This window comes from Symphalangus syndactylus, chromosome 8 (genome assembly GCF_028878055.3).
Source record: "Symphalangus syndactylus isolate Jambi chromosome 8, NHGRI_mSymSyn1-v2.1_pri, whole genome shotgun sequence".
NCBI lineage: Eukaryota > Metazoa > Chordata > Mammalia > Primates > Hylobatidae > Symphalangus > Symphalangus syndactylus.
In genome coordinates this window covers 49,696,106-49,717,236 of record NC_072430.2, presented here as the reverse complement: position 1 = coordinate 49,717,236, position 21,131 = coordinate 49,696,106, and the positions used below count along the sequence as shown (strand labels likewise).

Genomic DNA, 21,131 nt, shown 5'->3' with positions numbered 1-21,131 from the left:
TTGGGAGTATTTGGAATAAGAGAAGCTAGACATTGTGAATTCAAGGAAAAAGAATTATGAGAGGAGGATGCATTTTAGTTTATTTTGTGATTAAAATTTTTTTAGTTTTTGTTACTTTGACATGTGACACTGTAATTTTGACTATAATAAATGACAGAATGTATCATTTGGTATATTGGTTAGGATTTAGGTAGAAAACTTTTTCCTTTATATAGTGAGTGGTAGCGTATAAAATGTTTGCTCACTTTAGCAAAGAGTAGCTTTAGTTTTCTGATTAGTTATAATAGTGATGCTTCCCATCATTTGATATGCCTTAAAGTAGTATTTTACTCTTGAGGTATTCCTTTAATCCTTAGGTCTTGGAGTACTTTATAGATGGTCATTATTTTTTATGATTCCTCTGAAACTAAAGGGAGAGAATCACCCAAGCATTACAAAAATTGTTGAGCAAAATAAAAATTAAAGCTTGGTTCCTGAACATTAACTTTTCTGTTACCACTTAAGAAGTTTCAAAGGATGAGAAGACTAAGACTAATAACTATTTTTTTCTTCATCTTTTCTTTCAGTGGCAGGATGTGGAAATTGATTTTATTTTCACCTTAACTGAACACTTATTTAATTCTTTTGTTTAAATTGCAGAATGCCGGGTCTAAGTTGTAGATTTTATCAACACAAATTTCCTGAGGTGGAAGATGTAGTGATGGTGAATGTCAGATCCATTGCTGAAATGGGGGCTTATGTCAGCTTGCTGGAATACAACAACATTGAAGGCATGATTCTTCTTAGTGAATTATCCAGAAGGCGTATCCGTTCTATCAACAAACTCATCCGAATTGGCAGGAATGAGTGTGTGGTTGTCATTAGGGTGGACAAAGAAAAAGGTAAGTGAGAAAAATATAATATAAATTTCAGACTTAAAATGGTTTATTTAAAAATACTTTTTTTGTAAAATGCATGCTGCAGCTTAAAAAAAAAGCTCCTTTTATACTTAAACCTTTTACATACAAAATTATTAGAAAAGGATGCCAATTAGCTATCTAAGCAAGATCTCTTAAGTTAGTAGTAGTTTAGTTAGTACATCCTAGGATTTTATGGATTAGATAACTTGAATTTTATTTCTAGTGTTTATCAGGATCTTGGTAATTGACTCATGGTAACCAAACTTAGAGACAGATAAGTAAACCAGAGTACTAGTTCATTTATATTGGTAGGCCTGAATATGTTGGATGCCTTTTTCTTGATTTAAAGCTAAAATAATAATGAGATCATTGGGTAAGCATGAAAATGGGGCAAATGGATTTTAGGAATCTTTTATATAAGCTTTGAAAAAGCAATATACTATGTGTGCATATACACACCTGAAATCCAACATTGTGTATCTTGCTGGTAATTAGAATGTTTGCATCTACCAGATCCTGTGGTATCTTTCAGACAGTTTTGGATGAGCATTCATTTTTTACTTATTGGATGCCTTTTCTGGGCCCCATGTAAATCATCATCTTTGTGAATACTGTTTTTTTAAACATGGTATACAATACCATTACATAGGTTTTAGTTTCAGCCATCTTACTATAATTTGTTAGTTGTTAGTTTTAGGTCATTAGTTACCATCATGTCTGAAAGGCAGCATATCAGTCACCTTGATTCAGCTTATCCTTCTGAATCTCCTCAGCCGTCTAGTTTACTGATACTTTCTCACTTCTGCAAGTGATTAATTTTATACATACTGACATTTTAATTTTTTTTCTTATAGCCTTAGATGATACATAGATTCTGAGGATGTCTTATGCCTTAGGTAGTGACTGCTACTTAGCACATGGATTGTTTTAAATGTTTTGCTATGACTTAGCTATAGCCCCGCCCAAAATTATTAAACTACTTTGAGACTATTTGTTAAACTTAGGTAAGTCTTCACATCACTGTCCTAGTAGTACCTAAAGTAGTGTCTAATCTTGTACTTCCTTTTTTTTTTTTTTTTTAAGAGTTGGGGTCTTGCTCTGTCACCCAGGCTACAGTGTAGTGGTGTGATCATAGGTCGCTGCAGCCTTGAACTCCTGTGTTCAAGTGTTCCTCAAGCAGTCCTCCCAAGTAGCTGGAACTACAGGCATGTGCCACCCTGCCCAGCTAACTTTCTTGGTAGAGATGGGGTCTTGCTCTGTTGCCCAGGCTAGTCTTGAACTGGGCTCAAGTGATTCTCTTGCCTTGGCCTCACAAAGTACTGGGATTACAGGTGTGAGCCACTGTGCTCAGCCTTCTTTTTCTATTGTATAAAATATACACAAAAGGAGAAATCAAATATGTTTTTAGTTGCAATCACAAAAAATATGGAATGGCATACTTGCTTACGTACAGTAGATACATATAAAGATATTTCCATAGCATTTGTTTGTATGGCATTAACTAAAACCAGGAAATGACCAAAATGGGGACTGGTTAAATAAATCAGTACAAATGCGTGCAATGCAATTTTATGCAGAATGAGATCTGAATATTCTGATATGGAAGATCTCCAGGACAGGATGAGAAAAAGAGCAAAGTGCAAAAGAGCCTGTAGAGAGGATTCATTTTGATACTAGAGAATTATGTCCTCCTAGACAAGCCTTTCAACATAAATGCCATAAACCTTGAACAAGTATGAAAAATAACTACCTAAAGACAATGAGAAGCAGCCAAAAGCAGGCCAAAATTGAAAATTTGAAGGTGAGTCGACACTTATAAGAAAGGATATGTTTTCTGTTTTACACCTTTTTTGTTTTTTTTTTTTGACCTAAGTACATGCTGAAGACAGCTTCAAGCCAGGCAGCTAAGGTTCTAGCAGAAAATTTATGGTCTTACTGGCTTTAGAACTGGAGGCGAGAGTTCCAGACAACCATAGTAGATGGAAACTGGTGGTGACAGTGGTGAGGGTTAGAGAAAGGAGGCGGCAGTCACAAAGGGAGATCCCCTAAGTCTGTATATAAATTCCCAAATCTCTCGTTTGTCCCTGAACTACTGAAAGACAGGGTGGACTCCAAAGTAGCCTAACTGGGAAAAAATCTGAACAGATTTCAGTTGCTTACCATCTGGGGAGACAGAGCTTATAGTTTTGAGTTCAGATTCTGACTGCCTGCTAAAACAAAAAATCTGTATTCCCTTTTTTGGGATGGAGTCTTGCTCTGTCGTCAGGCTGGAGTGCCGTGGCACTATCTTGGCTCACTGAAACCTCCGACTCCCTGGTTCAAGCGATTCTCCTGCCTCAGCCTCCAGAGTAGCTGGGATTACAGGTACGCACCACCATGCCCAGCTAATTTTTGTATTTTTGGTAGAGACAGGGTTTCACCATGTTGGCCAGGATGGTCTTGATCTCCTGACGTTGTGATCCACCCGCCTGGGCCTCCCAAAGTGCTGGGATTACAGGTGTGAGCCACCATGCCCAGCCAAAATCTATTCTGAAGCAGAATGTATGGGAATCCAGAGTCTTTGCCACAGGCCCAGGATACAATGCAAAATTGCTAACCATACAAATAAGTGGGAAAATATGACTCATACAGAAGAGAAAAGCAACCAATGGAGACTGACTGAGAGATGATCCAGGTGTTGGGACTACCAGACATGGATTTTAAGGCAGACATAACTGCTCAAGCACATTAGGGAAATATGCTTATAAGGAATGAACAAAGTGAAATCTCAGAGAAATTAGAAACTTCCAGAAAGAACCACAGTCAAGTGTCGCTTAATGACAGGAATACATTCTGAGATAACGTATCATTAGGCAATTTTGTTGTGCAAGCTTCATAGAGTGTACTTACACAAACCTAGATGTATAGCCTATTGCTCCTAAGCTACAAACCTGTACAGCCTGTTACTGTATTGAATACTGTTGGCAGTTGACACAATGGTATTTGTGTATCTAAACACAGAAAGGGTACAGTAAAAATACAGTAGAAAAGATAAAAAATAGTATACCTATGTAGGGCATGTACCATGAATGGAGCTTGCAGGACTGAAAGTTGCTCTGGGTGATTCAGTGAGTGAATGATGAGTAGGTGTGAAGGCCTAGGACATTACACTACTGTAGACTTTAGAAACACTGTACACTTAAGTGACACTAAATTTATAAAAACTAAATGCGCTACATCACTAGGCAATAGGAATTTTGCAACTCCATTATAGTCTTATGGAACCGCCATTGTATATGCAGTTCGGTGTTGAACAAAATATCATTATGCAGTTGCATAACTAAATATAAATTCTAAGGCCAGGTGCGGTGGCTCATGTCTGTAATCCCAGCACAGTACTTTGAGAGGCCAAGGCAGGCGGATCACTTGAGATCAGGAGTTCAAGACCAGCCTGGCAGACATGGCAAAAACCCATCTCTACCAAAAATACAAAAATTAGCCGGGTGTGGTGGCATGCACCTGTAATCCCAGCTACTCAGGAGTCTGAGGCAGGAGAATCGCTTGAACCAGGGAGGCAGAGGTTTCAGTGAGCTGAGGTCGTGCCACTGCACTCCAGCTTGGGCAAGAGTGAGACTCTTTATCTCAAAAAAAAAAAAAAAAAAAAAAAAAAATATATATATATATATATATATATATTCTAGAAATGAAAGAGGAGAGAGAACAGAAAATAGATTTGAAGAAATAATGGCTAAAAGTTTCCCTTATTTGTTGGAGAAAAACACAAATTTACAAATTGAAGAAGCTCCACAGCTCTTAAGCAGGATAAATGCTATTAAGATCATATCCAGGCACATCAGACTATTAACACTAAAGAAAAAAGGTAAAGAGAAAATCTTGAAAGTAGCCCGAGGAAAAGAACATACTACCTACAGAAGAACAGTGATACAAATTACTATGGTGTTCATACTAGAAATAATGGAGGCCAGAGCATTGAATGATATCTTTAAAGCACTCAAACCAGAATTGTGTATCTAAAGGTAATATTCAACAATAAAGGACAAAATGAAGACATTTTTAGGTAAATAGAAACTAAAGACATGGCTGGGCGTGGTGGCTCACACCTGTAATCCCAACACTTTGGGAGGCCAAGGTGGGCATGTTGCCTGAACTCACAAATTCAAGACCAGCTGGGGCAACACGGCAAAACCTCATCTCTACAAAAAATACAAAAATTAGCTGGGCGTGGTGGTATGCCCTGTAGTCCCAGCTACTCGGGGGGCTGAGGTAGGGGGATGGTTTGAGCCCAGGAGGTGGAGACTGCAGTGAGCCAAGATTGCACCACTGCACTCCAGCCTGGGCGATAGAACCGGACCTTGTCTCAAAAAAAAAAAAAAAAAAAAAAAAGAGAGAGAGAGAGGTAAAGGAAGTTCTTTAAGCTGAAGAGATGTGATGACCTGACATGGAAAATACATAGGTAAATGTAAAAGACTATTTTTGCCCTTCTTAGTTTCTTTAAAAATATATTTTAACTATTTGTCTCATTTGTGCCCGTGGGATTGTAATCTACAGAGGTGACCAAGTGATGACACAGGCCAATGCCCTTGAAAGAAAACTTTTACTACTTACATTGCCTGAGAGAAGGGGGCCTGATGTGCCATGCAGGGCCATATGGGGAAGCACCAGTTTTAGTCAGGAGTCACAAGGAACTAGGGGAAAAAGTAGGTCAGAGGTTTTATTGGAGTTTCTGCAGGAAAAGCAAGGCAGAGCAGCGTAAACGGCTTGCAGTTGGCTAGTTTGAATGCTTTTGGAGGGCCTTGGGGCGTAAGGACCGCCCTGCTTGTCTAATACCTGGCCCTTGACTTACAGCAGGGAGAATTTTGGCTTGGTGTGTGAGTTTATGGGCTCCAGACTGGCTGCTCTGCGTAAGAAAGGCATGCTCCCAAGCAAGCCCTTTGCTGACTCCTCCCCACCTGATGGAGGGGCAGTCTCTCCACAAATGTCAGAGCCTCAAGAATACAGAAAATAAGAAAATATTTAGTTACTGCTAATAATATTAATAATAAAATATATAGTTAATACAGTTGGCTCTGTGATTAATGGATGCCAAATAGTTAAATATAGAAGCTAAGAAAACAGAATACTGTTTAAAGCAGACTTAGTACACTTGACAACTTAATCACAAAGGCCAGGAGGTGTGGGGTAAATAGATCTATATGATTCTTAACGATTCTTACATTTTATGTGCAGTAGTAAAAAGGTTAAGGATGTATATTGTAAATTCTAGAACAACTATTAAAATAAATAAGCCAGTTGCAGTGGTCTTTGCTTGTAGTCACAGCTGTTAGGGAGGCTGAGGTGGGAGAGTCACTTGAGGTCAGTAGTTCAAGACCAGCCTGGGCAACATAGTGAAACTATCTCTAGAAATAAGTAAGTAAAATACAAAGATACACTATTGTACAAGCCAAAGATATATTAAAATGGAATTCTAGAAAACATTAACCTAAAAGAAAACTCAAACAAAAACCAGAAAGAACAAATAGAAACCAAATACCTAAAATGTAGGTATTCAGTTATTCAGTTAATCAATTATTCAGTTATTGATAAAACTGAATTCATTTATATCAGTAATTAAATATAAATCAAGTAAATATTCCAGCTAAAAGACAGAGATTGTTAGGATGAATTAAAAAGCAAGACTCAACGATAATGCTGTCTACAAGAGATATACTTGGTTGAAAATAAATGGATATAAAAAGATACGCTATGCAGACAATACCTTAAGGAGACAGTGTCTATTAATATTAGATAAAGTAGATTTAAAGACACAGTATTTTCAGATTTAAACAGGGATATTTTGTAATGATAAAGGGTCAATTTGTTAGAAGGAAAACAATAGTCATCACTGTGTATGTGCCTAATAATAGAGTTCAAAATATAAAGCAGAAATTGAAAAAATTCAAGAGAGAAATAGACAAATCTATAATCATAGTTGGAAGTTTGAACAAGCTCTGAACAATTGGTGAAACAATTAGACAGATCAATGAAGACCTTGACTTGTCGATACTTAGAACACTGCACCCAGAAAAGGCAAAATACACATTATTTTCAAGTGTGCATAACATTCACCAAGATAGACAATAAGGTGAGCTATAATATTAATACAACTCTAAATAAATTTCAAAGGATTGGAATACAAATATGTTCTCTGATCACACTGGAACTAATTTTGAAATCAGTGTCATATCTTGGGAGAGAAGAGTTTGCAGTATTAAATAAGCCCTTCCAAATAATTCATATATTAAAGCCTTAGGGGAAAATTTATAGCTTTAATTACTTATATTAGAAAAGAATAAATATCTAAAACAGTTACCTAGGCTTTCGTTTTAGAGGATAAAAGAAGAAAAAGGTAAACTCAAAGTTGCCGAGACCAGCTCCCTCGGGGAGACCCTAACCCAGCAGCACTAGAGGAATTAAAGACACACACACAGAAATACAGAGGTTTGAAGTGGGAAATCAGGGGTCTCACAGCCTTCAGAGCTGAAAGCCCCAAACAGAGATTTACCCACATATTTATTAACAGCAAACCAGTCATTAGCATTGTTTCTATAGATACTAAATTAACTAAAAGTATCCCTTATGGGAAACGAAGGGATGGGCCGAATTAATTGCAGCAGGAACACGTCCTTAAGACACAGATCACTCATGCTTTTGTTTTTGGCTTAAGAATGCCTTTAAGCAGTTTTCTGCCCTGGGCGGGCCAGGTGTTCCTTGCCCTCATTCCTGTAAACCCACAACCTTCCAGCTTGGGCATTAGGGCCAACATGGACATGTCACAGTGCTGCAGAGATTTTGTTTATGGCCAGTCTTGGGGCCAGTTTATGGCCAGATTTTGGGGGGCTTGCTCCCAACACAAAGTAACTAGAAGAAAAGAAATAATAAGGATAAGATAATCGGTGAAATAGAGTACGAGAAAATCAGAGAACAGTATCAAAGTTAAAAACTTGTTTTTTGTTTTTTTAAAAAAGAGCAAAATTGGTAAGCCCCTAGTTAGGCTGATGAAGAAAAGGAAAGAACACAAATTACCCATCTCTGGAATGAGAATGGGGCTATCCCTGCAGATGCTACAGACATTAAAAGGCTAATAAGGGAATATCATTACCAATTTTATGCCAATCATCTCAACAAATTAGGTGAAATTAGTGAATTCCTTGCAAAATTTTACTTACTGAAACTGACCAGTATAAAATAGAAATTTCGAGTGTCCTATGTGTTAGAGAAATTGAATTTATTGTAAAAAATCTTTTCATCAAGAAAATTCGGTCCTGACCAGGCACAGTGGTTCATGTCTAATTCCAGCACTTTGGGAGGTTGAGGTGGGCAGATTGCTTGAGCCCAGGAGTTCAAGACCAGCCTGGAAACATGACGAAACCTCGTCTCTACAGAAAATAGAAAAATTACCCAGGCATGGTGTTGTGCACCTCTAGTCAGTTCCAGCTACTAGAGAAGCTGAGGTTGGAGGATTGCTTGAGCCCAGGAGAACAAGTCTGAAGTAAGCCAAGATCACACCACTACACACCAGCCTGGGTGACTAAGACCCTGTCTCAAAAAAAAGAAAACTCTAGGCCAGATGGTTAAATTGATGAGTTGTATCAGACATTTAAGGCAGAAATAATAGGAGTCATAATAAAATTTCAGAAAGGAGGTAGGCCAGGCACGGTGGCTCACACTTGTAATTCCAGCAATTTCAGATGCTGAGACAGGAGGATCGCTTGAGGTCAGGAGTTCAAGACCGGCCTGGCAATATAGGGAGACCCCATCTCTATAAAAATTTTTAAAAATTAGCTGGGTGTGGTTGTGTGTACCTGTAAGGTAGTTCCAGCTACTTGGAAGGCTGAGGTGGGAGGACAGCTTGAGCCCAGGAGTTTGAGGCTGTAGTGAGCTGTGATCACACTGCTGTACTACAGCCTGAGCAACAGAGCAAGACTGTGTCTCCCACAAAAAAAAAAAAAAGAGGAGGTGAGAACACTTCCGAAATACAGTCATGTGGTGCTTAATGACAAGGATACATTCTGAAAAATGTCTCATCATGCAAATATCATAGAGTATGCTGCCTACATAGACCTTGATAGTACAGCCCATACACACAAGGGTTGTTTAGTATAGTCTATTATTCCTAGGCTACAAACCTGTACAGCATGTTACTATACTGATTAGGTAGTTGTAACACAATGGTAAATATTTGTGTACCTAAACACAGAAAAGGTACAGTAAAAATACAGTATTATAATCTTACAGCACTACTGCTATATATGCAATCCATTGTTTACTGAAATGTTATGTAGTGCATGACTAATTTTATGAGGCCATCATAACCCTGATAAGAAAACTCGACAAAGACATGTTTTTGTAAAAAAGCAAATTACTGACCAAATATGTGATTAGCATAAATAAAACAATTGATAAAATACGTTTTTCAAATCCAACAATGTATAAAAAGGATAATAAAGCATGACCAAGTGGAGTGTATGGAATGCCATTTTGGTTTAACAGTCATAACTTTATGTTGGCTGGGCATGGTAGCTCAGGCCTGTAATCTCAGCACTTTGGGAGGCCTAGGTGGGAGGATCACTTGAGCCCAGGGGTTCGAGACCAGCCTGGGCAACATAGCAGGACCCCACCTCTTTTGTTGTTTCTCACTTCTTTTTATTTAAAAAAAATTTTAAAAAATGTATGTGTGCTTTTATATGATCAGTTAAGTAACAAAAGTACAAAGGCAGCTGATCAAAGAAAAAATTATCTTTTTAACAAATGGTGCTGGGACAACTGGATGTCCATATGCCAAAAAGAACCTCAATTCAAACACCTCACCTTATACAAAAGTTAGCTTAAAATGAATCATAGATGTAAATGTAAAATGTAAACTTCTAAGTACCTCTAGAAGAAAACAGGAATCTTTCTGACCTTGGATTAGGCAAAGATTTCTTAGATAGCACACTAAAAGCGTTATCCATGAAAGGAAAAATTGATCAATTGGACCTTATCAAAATTAAGAACATATGTTCTTTAAAGACACTATAAAGAGAATAAAAAGACAAACCAGCATATTTTAAAAACTCCTGAACAACCTAAAAGATCCTGTATCTAGGCTGGGAGCGGTGGCTCACGCCTGTTATCCCAGCACTTTGGGAGGCCGAGGTGGGCAGATCATGAGGTCAGGAGATCGAGACCATCCTGGCCAACATGGTGAAACCCCATCTCTACTAAAATACAAAAAATTAGCGGACGTGGTGGTGCGTGCCTGTAGTCCCAGCTACTCAAGAGGCTGAGGCAGGAGAATCACTTGAACCCGGGAGGCAGAGGTTGCAGTGAGCGGAGATTGCGCCACTGTACTCTAGCCTGGTGACAGAGCGAGACTCCATCTCAAAACAAAAAACAAAAAAAACCTGTATCTAAACCATCAATTTTTAAAGGAGCGAAAGTTTTGAATAGACACTTTGCCAGAGAAGATAATTGGATAGCAAATATGCACATGAAAAGATGTTGAACATCATTAGTCATTAGGAAAATGCAAATTAAAACCACGGTGAGATGCCACTGCACAATCAATAGATTGACTTTTTAAAAATCAGTTGAGAGACATGGAGCAGTTCTAACTGCTCCACATTGCTTGTGGGAATGCAGAGTGCCACATTCACTTTGGGAAAGTTTGGCAGTTAAAATTAATATGTGCTTAATATATAACCCAGCTGTGCCATTTCTAGGAAAATTTATGTTCACAAAGAAACTTGTATCCAGTTTTTAGTGGCTTCAGGGGTGATGGAACTTGATTTTGGTGGTGGTTAAATGACTGTTCTTTTTTTTAAAACACAAAGAACTTAACACTAAAAGTGAAGTTTACTATATGTAAGTCATAGCATTTTTAATGAAGAAGAATGCTCAGAATCTGAAATAAAATCAGTGTATATGAACAGAATATAGGAGGAAAACTATAACCATTTTAATAGATGTGAAAGAGCATTTGACAAAATTTGTCACCCATTCATAATAAGTCAGCAAACAAGAACTAAAAGGGAATTTGCTAATCTGATAAAGAGTGTCTAGAAAAACGCCACAGACATGCGGAGAACATAGTCCTCCAGTATTGAGAACAAGACATTCACTCTCACCACTGTTACTCAGCATTGTACTGGAAGTCATTGCCAGGCACAGGTTTGTAGGTTTCAGCCATTTTTGGCTATTTGACGTTGACAAGTTACTTAACCTCTCGTGGGTTTTAGTTTCTTCAGGTTAAAAAGAGTAGGGGGCTGTGGGAAAGAGGGTGATAATCTACCATGCAGGATTGTTGTGAGGGTTCAAGGAGATGTTTAAGCACCTAACATAGTTACTTGTATATGGTAGTCATACAGTAGATTAGATAGTTTTAATTTGTTCAGTGTGTGTGTGTGTTTGTGTGTGTGTGTCTGTGTGTGTGTGTGTATGTGTATCTTCTGTGACGATAGCCTCTTTCCTTAAACTAAATGAACGTATTAGTGAATTCCTATTCTGGAGAAGGAAAAGGAAGAAATAGGGGAAAGACAGGCATTTGACTAGCTTTCATTTGGATAATTGAAAATTATTAGTTCTCTCCAGTAAGGTAATGGAGAATATATAATTACCTGATAATAAAAGTTTATTTCTGAAAACAATTCAGAATCTCTCATCTTATACAGATTGAGTATCCCTTATCCCCAAATCCAAAATGCTCCAAAATCTGAAACTTTTTGAGCACCAGCATGACACTCAAAGAAAATGTTAATTGGAGCATTTCAGATTTTGGATTTTCAGATTCGGGATGCTCTAACTAGTAAATACATTGCAAATATTCCAAAATCTGAAATCCAAAACACTTCTGGTCCCAAGCATTTCTGATGAGGGATACTCAGCCTTGTAATACTTACGCAGTATTTTGTTGATATGATTTTAGTAGAAAATAATTATAAGTATGCCAATCAAACACTTAATTTGGTCTTCAAAGCTGGTTACAATAGTACAGTGGTACCTGGACAGAGATAATTTTTTCACAATTTTTTTGTACAGGATATATTGATTTGTCAAAAAGAAGAGTTTCTCCAGAGGAAGCAATCAAATGTGAAGACAAATTCACAAAATCCAAAACTGTAAGTTGATCTTTGAGTCAAATTAGTCCACTATCTGTGTGTTTAATAAATAATTTGAAATCTTAATTTCATACTGCTACTATCTTAAAGTATTGCTTATGATCTGATATTCTCAAATTAGTACTAGAAGTGTTTTGAAGCCATTTTAGGTTAAATTAACTGTGGGTGACTTCAACTGGTTTAACTTGTTTCCAATTGGAATGCCTCATAAAATACGGGGTTTTTTTGTTTGTTTGTTTAAATAGAAATGAGGTCTTGCTATTTTGTCCAGGTTGGTCTCAGACCCTGAGCTTCAAGTGATCCTTGAACCTCAGCCCTACAAAGTGCTGGGATTACAGAAGTGAGCCAATGCACTTGGCCAAAATACAGTTCTTGATTTTCAACCCTGTTCTGGGATAAGGGTAACAGAGACAAGCAGCTGTTATATGTTAAGAATGAACAGGGGTTTATAAAATGTCTGTGAATCCAGGAAAGCAAGGCAGAGGCCTGTTACTAGTTTTGGTTTTTTTTTCCCCCTCCACTGGCGTGTTAGGATTATTTCTTTTTACTTTCTTATTTTTGCTATTACTTCCTACTTGTCATCCACAGTAAGCACCAGCAAAACAAAGATAGCCATTTAATTTCTTCACATTTCTTCTGTCAGTATTTCTCTTTTCTCAGGTTCTGTTTAAGTTATCCTTCATCCTCTACATCCTCAGTTCTGTGTGTGTGTGTGTGTGTGTGTGTGTGTGACAAAGTCTTGCCCAGACTGGAGTGCACTGGCACAATCTCAGCTTACTGCAACCACCTCCTCCTGGGCTCAAGTGATCCCTTCGCCTCTGCCTCCCAGAATGTGAGATTACAGGCGTAAGCCAGTGTGCCCAGCCTATCCTCAGTTCTTAGTGGTACTGTTTGTATTGCTTCTGTTTTCTTTGCCCTTCTCTGGTGTCCTTTTCTGCCATGAGTGTTTCTGTCCTCAAGATAAAATATCAAAAAAAAAAAATTTCAATGAAGAGATTTTAAAAAATCTTGCTTAATCCCAGTAAGAGAGAAAATAAAGGTCTAAAAGCCATCAGTTACCCAAATCGTTTCCTTTGTTTTACTGATGTATTTACAGTTATGCAATGTGGTTTACACATTTGAAAACACTGTCAGTAAAATATCTTCTTAATAAACTCTAGGACCTTACCACTTAGAATGTAGTCTCTAAACTAGCAGCATTGACATCACCTGACTGTTTTTTAGAAATACAGACTCTCAGGTCCCACTAACTTTTGAGAAGCACTTTTCTGGGAAAATTCCATATTTTTTTGTCTCCTTAGGATATTGTTAAAATGAGTGTGTTAATAGATCTTATCGAGATATTGAAATGGAAGAGTTATTCAGTGTCAGTACCTTTTCTCACTCAATTTTTATGTGTAACTATGATGAAGACCTTAATACTTTTTATCTACACCCTATGTTAATTTTAGGAGGTAAGAAAAAGTTTGGCAGGTGGGTAAGATGACAGCAAAAAAAAACACGTGATTCTGTCCTCATGGAGTAATAATAACAACTTGTATTTGTATAACCGTTTTCCATTTATAGTGTGTGGTTTCTATATATTTGATCTATGCGAGCACTCTCTGTAGTAAGGAGAGATACTAGTTTCTTCTTTTCCCAGAGGAGGAAACAAGTTCAGAGATACTGTGTTATTGTCAAGACTTGACCCAGGTCTTAGGACCCTAAATTGTATACTATCTCTACTTTTTATACCCACTTAAAGTGAGTATTTCCCTATGGAGAAAGAACTTGCATGGAGATCTTTTATTGTTAAGGAATTATTGTAGTCAAATTATGTTATTTACTAAAATGTAAAAATATTTTTTATAGATCTCTTATCTTTGAATTGTTGAGCTTTTCATTTTATTTCTAGGTTTATAGCATTCTTCGTCATGTTGCTGAGGTGTTAGAATACACCAAGGATGAGCAGCTGGAAAGCCTATTCCAGAGGACTGCCTGGGTCTTTGATGACAAGTACAAGAGACCTGGATATGGTGCCTATGATGCATTTAAGCATGCAGTCTCGTAAGAATACCTTCTTGACTCTCTTCTACCTTGATATCAAAACTCTTGGCATGATATTTAACAGCATAGCATCCATGTATAAAATACTTGCCAAATTTAGATTAAAATATTCTGTATTGGCCAATAAATGGGCCAATCCTATATGGTCAAGTCTGTGTAGTTTTATATATCATAGTTATGTAGATTCATAAACCATATGGTTTATCTCACACATTTTCCTTTCCTAGTTATTGTCCTAAGTGGCTATAGGACCAAAGAGCATGTCTCACCAAAAACTATAACCTCTTGTTTTCTCTACCTCTTTTGACTCTCTTTTGACTTTCAGCCCACACCACTTTAGCCAGTCTTCCATGTAGCCTTAGCCTGGGCCTTACTATCACCAGGATTTGCTGTGCCACTAAAATCTTTAATTCACACTTTTCTGTTCTTTTGCCCCTGCCTCCTATTCATCTAGCTCCCAGTTGGTCCTTTTATTTGTCATCTTAATTCTGTATGTTAGGCTCTGATTCCAAACCTTTTTTCTCTCTGTCTTTTCGCCATTTCCTGCCTTCTCTTTCTTACCCAACATAGGCACACCATGATCCATCATTTCAACGACTTTCTTGCCATTATTGTGAGCTTTTGCCTTGTTTTTCCTTCTGATACATCCAGCCTTGGATCGATGTTCCTGCCATCTCTGTACTTGTAGACTGCTGGGTGCTGCTAGGAAAAATCACAGTCTTGCAGGTTGGTCCACTGCATATTCATGGTCTCCAGCCTCAGCTGTTCCACATTCTCTCTGCTCCTGGTCAGTTCTTCTATAATGGCTATTTTAGAGCTTTCCACGTTATTCCTCAGAAAACCACTCTATCCCTGTTCCCTGCCTCTTGGCTGGTATGCTCACTACCTGTTTTATTTTATAAAGAAAATAGAAACCATTGCACAAGAACTACTTTTCCACTGTCTCAGCAAACTTACATATCTCCGTCCCACCTGTTATTTCTTCCTATGCTGCTGTCACTGGAATTTGTGTCCTAATTGCTCTCAAACTAGTCTTGCCACCTATGCCCAGCTGCTGCTCAGAGATCTCTATCAGTTACTTTTTCTCTTGGGTCACCTTTCCCTTTATTGGTTTTGCTCCATCAGCATAAAAATATCTCTAGTTCCTTCCTTTTATACTATAAAACAACTTCTCAACTTTTCCTGTACTTTCTCTTGGAGCAAACACTGCATCCTCTGCTTTTAACAGCCACACTTGGCTGTGCATGGTGGCTCATGCCTGTAATCCCAGCACTATGGGAGGCTGAGGTGGGAGGATTGCTTGAAGCCAGGAGTTGGAGACCATCCTGGGCAGCATAGCAAGACTGCCATCTCTAAAAAAAAAAAATTAAAAGTAGCCAGGTGTGGTAGCATGTGCCTGTAGTTCCAGCAACTTGGGAGGCTGAGGCAGGAGGATCACTTGAGTCCAGTGGTTTAAGGTTTCTGTGAGCTGTGATTTGTGATTGCACCATTGCACTCTAGCCTGGATGACAGAGTGAGACCTTGTCTCTTAAAAAAAAAAAAAAAAAGCCAGACTCTTTCAGTTCTGTACACTTGCTGTCTCTTTACCACCCACTCCTTCCTAAATGTTAAGGGTTAGAGGGGTGAAAAAAAGAGAATGAGTAGGACCCAGTACCATTAAGAGTCCCCCAGAAAGCCAACTCTTCTGGGGTTCCAAATCCCTTCAAGTTTATTCTCATGTGACTTTTTTTTTTTTTTTTTTTTTGGGTATATCACGTGGTAGAAAAGGTGGGAATAGTAATAATGATAACTAACATTTATATAATTCTAACAACAACCTATGGTATAAATGCTGTTATTATGCTTTTCTTACAGTTGAAGAAATTGAAGCTGAGATAATTTGTTCAAGGTCACACAGCTAACAAATCATAGAGCCAGGCAGTATTCAAACGCATGCATTCTGGCTCCATCCAGAGTTTGCACTATTAGCTATTAAACACAACTTTATATTTCTGTCCTGCAGTCCTCAGTACATTTCTTAACTTGTCTCAACTGTCATCATCTGGCCTCTTTAGTTACCTGTTTAACTTCTAGCTCCAGCAACCCCTTGTTACCACTAAGGCTTGGCATGTGTTATTCCCTTTTCCTTAGCACTCTTTTCTTGCTTCATTCATGTGGAGACTGTCCAGATTTAACTAATGCTAGTTCTTTGCATTTTATTTTAATTACATAAAATTTCTGACATAGTTGGAAACAATGTTTTACCTTTCCAGACCTATTTTCCTCACTTATCAGTGATAACCACTATTCTGAAATTATTATGTGTCAATATCATTTGTTTTTATTGTTTTACTACATATATGTCTATAATCATTTTTTATTTAAAATGTAACCTATTGTATCTTTTTGTAGCTTGCATTTTTACATATAAGGCTATTATTAAGCAAGATTCCCCCACATTGATAGATGTATACTTGATCCATATTAATCTCTATATAGTATTTCATTGTGAGAATATGCTTTATCTGTTCCTCTATTAAGAGTTGTTTAGGTAATTTTCCCTTTTGTCCCATTTGTCAAACAGGGCTGTGATGAATAGTGTATGTGTCTCTATATGTAGTTGTTTGAGAGTTTCTAATATATATGCCTAGGAGTGGAATTGTTGGGTCATAGGATTGATTATATATCTTTAAAATGACTATGTTTCACCAAATTATTCTTTAAATTGATTCTACAATTTATATTCCCTTTAGCATTTGTGTAAGTATTCCTGTTTCCCCTCATCCTCGCCACAATTTGCTATATATCTGATTTTTTTTCCTCCTTTTTCTAGTCTAATGAATTCACAGTAGTATCTTTTGATTTGCATACTCCTGATTGTTGGAGAGGTCAACAGTTTTTCATGTTTATTGACCATTTGTATTTCTTCTATGAAACATCTGTTCACCTCATTTGCCCATTTTCTGTTTGTCATCTTGTTTCTTAGACATTTATGTTGGTTGTCTTCTCGTTACTTTATGTTAGCTGAGTAAAAGTTCCCTCCACCCAAATTCTCTTGCCTTTTATTCCCAGTAAGTCCCCTTGCTTATTAAGCCTGATGCTTGCTCATGCTATTCCTTTTTTATATGACATAACTTTCTTTTTTTCTTTTTAATAGAGATGGAGGTCTTGCTGTGTTGCCTAGACTGGTCTATGAACTCCTGGTCTCCAGTGATCCTCCTGCCTCAGCCTCCCAAAGTGCTGGGATTACAGGCATGAGGCACTGGTGCCCAGCCTTATGTATCATAACTTTTTTACAATAGTTCTACGTTTACTTTTTACAGTGCTACTCCTCTTTTAGTCTTTATTTCACATTTTCATTTGCTCACTCATTCAACAAACATGCCAGTTAGTAAGACCCTGGTCCCTGTCCTGTGGCATTTAGGAGGGTCAGATGAAATGCTACTTTTTGCATGAAGCCCTTCCTGACCTCATTAACTGGAAGTAATAGCTTTCTGTCCTGATGCGCACAGATGTACTGTTAAATTTAAAAATTTTTCCATGTGTTTTTTTCTATTCAATCTAGATTATAAACTCCTTGAGCCAGGGACAGCTAATTGCATGGAAGCAATCAATTATAGTAGAATATCAGATGTATTAGACATTAAATTGCTTGTTTTAGATCACTAAAATTTTGATTTCACTAATAATCAGTTGGGGTGTAAGTGCGAAGCTAAGATTTGAATTCTAATTGTGACACTAAAGCCTGTGCTTAACTATTATATGCATTGTTCCATGGTGTTTGGTTTCAAATTTATCAGTAATATAACCTTGACCTTTTGTTATTCGTGTTTTTGACCAGAGACCCATCTATTTTGGATAGTTTAGATTTGAATGAAGATGAACGGGAAGTACTCATTAATAATATTAATAGGCGCTTGACCCCACAGGCTGTCAAAATTCGAGCAGGTAAATGATTTTTTAAATGATTTTTACAATATTTTGCATGCATCAAAAAAGCTATTAAATAATGAGACTTACCAAAGAATATGTTGCTACATCAACATCTATAAATTTTTCTAAATGTTTATTTTTTATAACAAAAGCTTAAGAAATTATTTTGGCTTCTGAATCATAAAATTTATATATTGACACGAGTAGAAACAGTCTTGTGAGTTCAGCTAACCTAAAGGTAGCCCATTTTTTAAAAAGAGGAGTTTGATTGTTTTGTTTTAGTGCATACTGTAAAATATTCCAAATTTTTACAAAGATGGGACATACCATGCAGAATTTTCTCCAACTAGCCTTTTCCACCCAGTGTATCATAGGTACCCTTCCATTGCAGAACATAGGAATCTTTCTCATTCTTTTTTATGCTGGGTAATGTTTCATAGAACAGATAAATCTTAACATAAACCAGTCCCCTCTTGATGAACATTTAGGTTGTGCCAGTTTTCTCACAGTTACAACAAAAAAAGGTACAAATTAGCACCCTTATATTATACATACTTACCCATTTATACAAATGTTCTTCAAGACAGATTCCTAAAAGTAGAATTTCTGAGTCAAAGGGTAATGCAATTTCTAAACCGTTTTAGATAAGTTGCAGTTATTGTTATATTCCATCTTTACCACACTCCACCTTACCTCCATTTTATAAATAAGAAATTGCAGTATAGAGAGGTTGGATTCAGGATAAGTATTTGAATACTAGTATATCTGCCACGTGTTTGATTTCCTTTAAACTTTCAAATTTTTTTGCATTTTTTGGTATCAACTTTTGAATTTTTGTAATTGTAGATATTGAAGTGGCTTGTTATGGTTATGAAGGCATTGATGCTGTAAAAGAAGCCCTAAGAGCAGGTTTGAATTGTTCTACAGAAAACATGCCCATTAAGGTGAGTCGTCAGTTGTCTCCCTCCCTGCTGAAATGCTCACCTAAACCAAATAGGATCTTTGATCTTTGTTTCGATTTTTTTAATCACATTTCATAACAAAAGTGGGTTTTTTACTCTTAAAATTGAGCAGTGGTTCTTGGTAATATTTCTAGATGTTTGTGATTTATGTTTAGGCTTTTTTGGTTTCTACTGTTACTATCACAGTGGATGGAGATTCCTATTGGTAGAAAGCCAGCGATGCCAAACCTCCTTTACAATAAAGAGTTGCTGTGCCCAAAATACTGATAGCAGTTTAAAAAAGAGTAACACTTTCTTCCATCTGAACACATATAAATTTTATGAGGTTTGATCAGAATCTTTCATTAGTGATAAAATTAACTGGATGGCTGTAACTCAGAATGTCGTAGAAGGATTCTTCCATCAGTTTAGTTCAGAGACAAATTATCCATTATACTGATGATAATTGCAGTTAATTTAGCCACCAAAAATACACAGAAATGATCATTCTTTCTATTCAGTATTGCAGTGGACTGTTTATACTACTGCATTAGATCCCTGTATTGATTTGCTTTTGCTACATTAACAGATCACCCCAAAACATAATTGCCAATTCTGTAGGACCCTAAATTACTGTCTGTAGAATTGGCAATTACATTTTGGGGTGATTTGTTAATACAGCAGATTAATAAAATCTCAAGCATCCTAATAGTTGTGGGTTCTGTAGGTACATTCATAATTGAATTTTTGTCTTTTTCTTTTAGATTAATCTAATAGCTCCTCCTCGGTATGTAATGACTACGACAACCCTGGAGAGAACAGAAGGCCTTTCTGTCCTCAGTCAAGCTATGGCTGTTATCAAAGAAAAGATTGAGGAAAAGAGGGGTGTGTTCAATGTTCAAATGGAGGTGAGATCAATAGATTCATTTTTAATAATGACTCAGGAGGTTCCTAAAAGGAGTTCTTGTAGGTAAATAAGAGCTATCAGCCTTGGAATGTCATATCGTAGGATGGTCATTCAGGCCTTTGATCACTAATGGTGTTAGGGGTCACCCCCCGCCCCCAGCCAGGGGCAAGAGAATAAACAATATAAATGAGAAGTTTTTTTATGGTTTGAATTTGGATGTGGCATGTCTAAAATTTGATCTCAGAATTGGAAAAAAAAAAAACAGTTGTCTCCTGTCTTTTCCTTGTCCAACAAGAAAGAAACGTGTGTGTGTGTGTGTGTGTGTGTGTGTGTGTGTGTGTGTGTGTGTGTGTGTGTGTGTGTTATGGTTCCTTCTATGGAAAGGATTAGTAAGCTAGTAAGTAGTAGTTTGAGCCTGGAAGACGGGTTTTTTTAACAGGACATCTATTTGTGATCTTGAAAGATACAGCCACTGGGGTTATTTCATGTTTTCAGTTTTAGCTTATAAAAATGACAGAAAATAATTTTCCATTTTAATACATAAATCCTTTTTCTATACTATGCTCATAAGTTTCACCTATTATTTATGTAATGGAATTTATTAGTGATAAGTCACTCAAAAGTGAACAGATATGACAGAGTTGTTAGAAAAGTGTTAGAGAAAACATTAGGCAGTAATAGTATTGAAATTAAATTTGTATAGTATTTACTACTTCAGTTTGAAATTATACCTCTGTTTCCACAGCCCAAAGTGGTCACAGATACAGATGAGACTGAACTGGCGAGGCAGATGGAGAGGCTTGAAAGAGAAAATGCCGAAGTGGATGGAGATGATGATGCAGAAGAAATGGAAGCCAAAGCTGAAGATTAACTTTGTGGGAAACAGAGTCCAATTTAAGGAACACAGAGCAGCCCTTCCTGGCTGTAAATCCTAGACTTGAAAGTTTTCCAGTATTGAAAACTTCAAAGCTGAATATTTTTTATTTCTAAGTATTTAAATGTTCTAACAGATCAGAACATGAAATGCCCTCCTAAATGTCAGCTGTTGTCACACAGTAGCTCCAATACTTTGAGCATTTTTAAGGGAGTGGCCTCATTTCACTAGAGACAAATCTTTAAGAATAGTCCTAAAATTGGGCTTGTAATTTCCATTTCTGATGTCTCCAGATTGGCACCCCTTTCTAGTTCAATGCCTCACGAGATTTACCAGGGGCATCCAAGGCAAACAATCCCAATCTTTCTATATAAAATGTATTCAAGCAAACATCAAATAAATTTCTGGGATATTTAA

At 37.1% G+C, this 21,131-nt stretch overlaps 1 protein-coding gene across 2 annotated transcripts in view; it reads left to right on the top strand.

Annotated features, from left to right (window-relative positions):
• EIF2S1 (eukaryotic translation initiation factor 2 subunit alpha) overlaps positions 1 to 21,131 on the top strand; it is a 24,985-nt gene extending 3,854 nt beyond the window's left edge. For both annotated transcript variants that reach the window (XM_055291377.2, XM_055291378.2), the window contains exons 2-8: positions 640 to 881; positions 11,955 to 12,034; positions 13,929 to 14,080; positions 17,901 to 18,007; positions 18,839 to 18,936; positions 19,698 to 19,841; positions 20,586 to 21,131. In XM_055291377.2, coding sequence (XP_055147352.1) covers positions 641 to 881; positions 11,955 to 12,034; positions 13,929 to 14,080; positions 17,901 to 18,007; positions 18,839 to 18,936; positions 19,698 to 19,841; positions 20,586 to 20,711 — 948 coding nt within the window. In that variant the 5' untranslated portion in view covers position 640 and the 3' untranslated portion in view covers positions 20,712 to 21,131. The remainder of the gene's footprint in view (positions 1 to 639; positions 882 to 11,954; positions 12,035 to 13,928; positions 14,081 to 17,900; positions 18,008 to 18,838; positions 18,937 to 19,697; positions 19,842 to 20,585) is intronic.